Source organism: Ammospiza nelsoni, chromosome 9, assembly GCF_027579445.1.
Source record: "Ammospiza nelsoni isolate bAmmNel1 chromosome 9, bAmmNel1.pri, whole genome shotgun sequence".
NCBI classification, from domain to species: Eukaryota; Metazoa; Chordata; class Aves; order Passeriformes; family Passerellidae; genus Ammospiza; species Ammospiza nelsoni.
In genome coordinates, this window is record NC_080641.1 from 4,196,443 (window position 1) to 4,201,292 (window position 4,850).

General features: G+C 53.2%; 1 protein-coding gene across 1 annotated transcript; it reads right to left on the minus strand.

Moving 5' to 3' along the window:
* Positions 1-1,755: 1,755 nt before the first annotated feature.
* On the minus strand, positions 1,756-2,703 carry LOC132076988 (olfactory receptor 14C36-like). Its single transcript, XM_059478423.1, has one exon. The coding sequence runs from the start codon at positions 2,686-2,688 to the stop codon at positions 1,756-1,758; it is 933 nt and encodes a 310-aa protein (XP_059334406.1). The 5' UTR covers positions 2,689-2,703.
* Between the last annotated feature and the right edge of the window lie 2,147 nt (positions 2,704-4,850).

A 4,850-nucleotide genomic window follows, 5' to 3' on the forward strand; every position in this document is an offset into this window, starting at 1 on the left:
AGCCCAGATGTGCCCCCCTGGTCTGCGGTGTCTCTGGCAAGGGAGCAGCACCAAGCACTGCAGGAGCCTGCAGACAATTCCTGCAGCACTTGTAGGATGATCCTACTGCCGAAAGGGACATTCCCATCTATAGTATAGGTGGCCTTTGAGTCCTAGTCAAATATCTGTATTGTACTTGAATATCAGTATATAAGCCTTTCCCAGGTAAGTCCCAGTTGTTCTTGATGGGCTGCAGCTGCGATGTCCTTCATTGGGCTGCAGCTGTGGCTAGGGAAGATAACTGGGATAAAAGGGGGTGGGTTGGTGAGTCAGGGAGAGCCTTGTCGGTGCCCTGACTAAGAAGGAAAAACATGCAGAAGAAGGAGTCTGTGCTGTGAGGGTCTTTAGGTATAAGAAAACAGCGAGTACATGAGGTATGGGACTTTAGAAATATAACAACAGTATGGGACTTTAGAAATATAGTAATAACACCCATGGGGCCAAGTCAGGAACTGCAATGGAGAGTGGGGCCAGAGAGGAAAGGGCAACCAGGGATGGGCTGTTTGCAGGGGAGGGAACAGGGGTGGGCAATGGCAATACATTTGTATCAGGAAGAGTAAAGAAAGCAAAGGTGAAGCCAAGGAAATGCTCAGGACAGTTTGGGGGTGGCTGCCAGGCAGCCCGGGCTCTGAGCAACAGCATCTGCAGTGGCACAGGAAACTCCCAGCTGATGGGAACAAACTTTCTGGCTGACTGCAGAGGCCAGGACAAAGCTGAGTGGTTTCCCTGGTGTCCCCCAGCCCTTGCTGGCCCCAGGGACTGATGGCATTTGTGCTGCCTCAGGTTCATGTCCCCACACCAACAGCATGCGGGTGCTCCCCCTGCTTTGTGCAATGCAAACAGGGGCTGCTGAGCCAGTGCTGCCGTGTCTGTGCCTGCAAGGCTGGGGCACCTGTGTGAGCTGGGGGAGAGGCCAGGGCTGCAGAGGGGTGATGTTGTTGGCAGCTCCATCAGGACACTCAGGGACGCTGCCCTGGGCTGTGCAGCGCACTGGGGATGGATCAGCCCCTGCTCTGCTGATCCTTCCCATCTTACCCAGGGCCTTTGCAGACCACCAGCCATGCTGTTTGCCCCCAGCATGCCCACGGCCAGCCTGGGGCTGCTCAAGGGGGTTTTCTGTGCTGAGCATTGGCCTGGGTGTGTTCTTTAGAGAGCCTGGGCAAAGAGCCCGGAGCCCCCAGGGCCTGGGCTGAGGCGTCAGCGCTGCCCCAGCAGTGCCCATGGCCTGTCCCTGCTGCAGCCCCGGCACTGCCACCCCCAGGGCTGTGCCCGGCCCCGAGAGCACTCAGGTCCTGCAGCAACACCAGGGCCACCAGGGCAGCGGGGCAGGACCAAGTGGTCCTGATGGTGTTGGCAACACCAAGTGCTGCTGCTGCTGGGCACAGCTGCTGTGCCAGCCCTGATCTGCCCCCAGGTCTGCACACAGACATTGCTGCTGCAGCTCCACAGAAGGCAACAAAAGGGCATCTCTGCAGAAAACTCTGCTGGGACATCCTTTAGTTCGTTTAAAGCCACTGAGAGCGCAGCTCCTCATTGACACAGTCTGTGGCCACAGGGAAGGTGGAGAGAAACAAAATGAGAAATGGCACGAACAATGATATTTTTTGTTGACAATATTTAAAAATTAAAACAGAGAAAAAAAATCCAAAATAAAAGAAACCAGAAGTTTCAAAGATTACTGTTATTACAAGTGATTTGCAGAAACTGGCCAGCATTTTAATGTTTCTGAAAGCATCCAGTCATCCATCTCCTCACTGCAGCCTTGAGTTCCTTGTTCCTCAGGCTGTAGATGAGGGGATTCAGGGCTGGAGCTGCCACCGAGTACAGAATTGACAGGGCCAGATCCAGAGATGGGGAGAAGATGGAGGAAGGTTTCAGGTGAGCAATTGCTGCAGTGCTGAAGAACAGGGAGAGAACGGCCAGGTGAGGGAGGCAGGTGGAAAAGGCTTTGTGCCGTCCCTGCTCAGAGGGGATCCTCAGCACAGCTCTGAAGATCTGCATATAGGAGAAAACAATGAACACAAAACAACCACATGATAAACAGGCACTAAAAACAATGAGCCCAAATTCCCTGAAATAGGATTTGGAGCAGGAGAGCTTGAGGATCTGTGGCATTTCACAGAAGAACTGGCCCAGGGCATTGCCATGGCACAAGGGCAGGGAAAAGGTGTTGGCTGTATGCAGCAGAGCATGGAGAAAGCCACTGGCCCAGGCAGCTGCTGCCATGTGGGCACAAGTTCTGGTGCCCAGGAGGGTCCCGTAGTGCAGAGGTTTGCAGATGGACACGTAGCGGTCGTAGCACATGATGGTCAGGAGATAAAACTCTGCTGAGATGAAGAACATAAAGAAAAAGAGCTGAGCAGCACATCCTGAGTAGGAGATGTTCCTGGTGTCCCAGAGGGAATTGTGCATGGCTTTGGGGACAGTGGTGCAGATGCAGCCCAGGTCACTGAGGGCCAGGTTGAGCAGGAAGAAGAACATGGGCGTGTGCAGGTGGTGGCCACAGGCTATGGCACTGATGATGAGGCCGTTGCCCAGGAGGGCAGCCAGGGAGATGCCCAGAAAGAGGCAGAAGTGCAGGAGCTGCAGCTGCCACGTGTCTGCCAATGCCAGCAGAAGGAAGTGGCTGATGCAGCTGCTGTTGGACATTTCTTCTGTCTTGGCATGGGGACCTGCAGAAAAAGTAATGATGGAATAATTGGGTGTGGAGAGGACTTTAAATATCCCACCACAGCCTGGGGGCACTTTCCCCCCACTGCCTGCCCAGGGCTCTGCTGCCTGGAGCTGTCTCTGCCAGCAGCTGCTTCCCTGTGCCCAGGGCTGGGCCCTGCCAGTGCTGCCAGAGCCCAGCCCAGCCCTGGGGGCTCAGCTCTGCCCTGCAGACCCCTCCCAACTCTGGCACTGCCCAGGGGCAGCTCTGGCTCTGCAGGCTCTGATAGGAATGTCAGAGGAATGCTGAGGAGGCTGGAAAAGCAACAGTGATGCTGCCTGTGAGGGGCCCGGTGGTGATTTCTGTCACTGCCTGATTTGTTTAGATTAGAGATAATTTTTTTTTTTTTTCCTCAAGCTGAACTTAAATGAATATTTATGGTCAATATCCCATTCAGGTAACCCAAAACAATAGATTAAAAAAGCAGGACTTCCCCTTTCCTGCAGCCCCTGCCTTGCTCTGCTCCCTCTATAATCTACTTGGAAATGTTCTGCAGTTAAATGCCATGCTGTGAGCAGTCCTGAGCAATGCAGGATCCTCACCACACAAGGAGAACACTTCCAAGCCTTACCAGCTGTCTCCTCCCACCCAGATCTTATCTCCCAGTGCTGGGAGCACCTGCCAGGACTGGCTGAGAGCTGTCCCTGGCAGGCAGCAGAGTCCCTGCCCCAGCACAGCGCCCTGGGCTGCAGGACCCTGATCTGCAGGACAGCCCTGGGAACTCCTGGCTGCTCTGCACAAGAGACAATCAGAGAATGTACTCACAGGGTCTGTAGGCATTGGGATGTTCCAGCTGTAGGAGATCACTCCAGGAGCTGCAGCTGCATTGTCCTGCAGCCAGAGGTTCCTTTGCCAAGGGCTGGCATTGATTCTGCCCCAGGCACTTCTCAGCACCTTCCCAGCCCTGACTGACTGAAGCTCTCTGTGCCTCTGTGCTGTGCCAGGGGTGGCTGCAGGCAGTCCTCCAGCCCTGCTGGGCTGGCAGAAGAGCTGCTCATCAAGAGAAATGTGCTTTTGAAGCTCTTCTTGGTTACCAGGAGCTGCCTCTGTGCCAGGAGCCCAGCCCAGCTCAGAGAGCATAGACACAGCAGAAGGACTTTAATGAGCCTCTGGGGCTTTGTGCTCAGGCCCTGCACATCAGTCCCTGAGAGGGAGCTGAAGAAACCTCTTCAGAACTCCAAGTCAGAATCCAACTCCAAAATTTCTTCGACATTTAATGGGTCCCACTGAGGTTCACGACTGAGAAAGTGTCCCCAGGACCCAGGCAGAGCAGAGAACTGGAGAGAGTGATGACAGGTAGGGACAAAGAGAAACCAAGTCTGGTGCCCTGGGGCACCGCAGAGTCTGTGTCACCAAGGGCTGTTAGGAGCCACCTTGTCCTGAGGCCCTGGGGCCTCCTGGCACAGCCCCAGCCAGGCTGGGCACTGTCAGTCTCTTGTCCTGCCCTCAGCATCCCCCCTAGCCCACATCCCAGTGGCCTCAAGGATCTGCTGGAAGGAGTCCCTGGGGAGCCTTGGTCAGAAATGGCCCTAGGGGCTCCTTAATGCTCCCTGCAGGGACTGCAGTTTTTTCAAAGGACTTTGGGTTTGGCTTTTTCTTTGGAGTCTCTGAGAGGTTTGTGCAATCATGGCCTCCAATTATCTGCTGTAATTAGTCCCTGGAGAGCCTTTGTCAATAATAGCACAGTGGGACTCATTAATGTTTCAAGGTACTTTAGTTATTTTAAGGTACTTGGTGTTTCCGTTTCTGATGGAAACTCTGTGAGAGGTTTGTGCAATCATAGCCCCAATTACCTGCTATAACGAGTCCCTGGAGAGCTTTGTACTGAAACTCAGTGGGGCTCATTAATACTTTGAGATACTCAAAATTTTTAAGGTACTTTATGGATTTAAGAATACTTTTAGGTACTTTTAAGGATTTTCCTTTCCACACTAAGTCTCTGAGAGGTTTTTTTGCCATCCTGGCCTCCCATTCTCTCTTCCAAGGAGTCCATGAGGATCCTGTGTTGAGTATCTTCCCCCTTTCTGTTTTACAACAAAGATGGAACTGAAAGAATTTCGTAAGACTTTCTAAAAGCATCCAAAAAAACATAGGACAATTA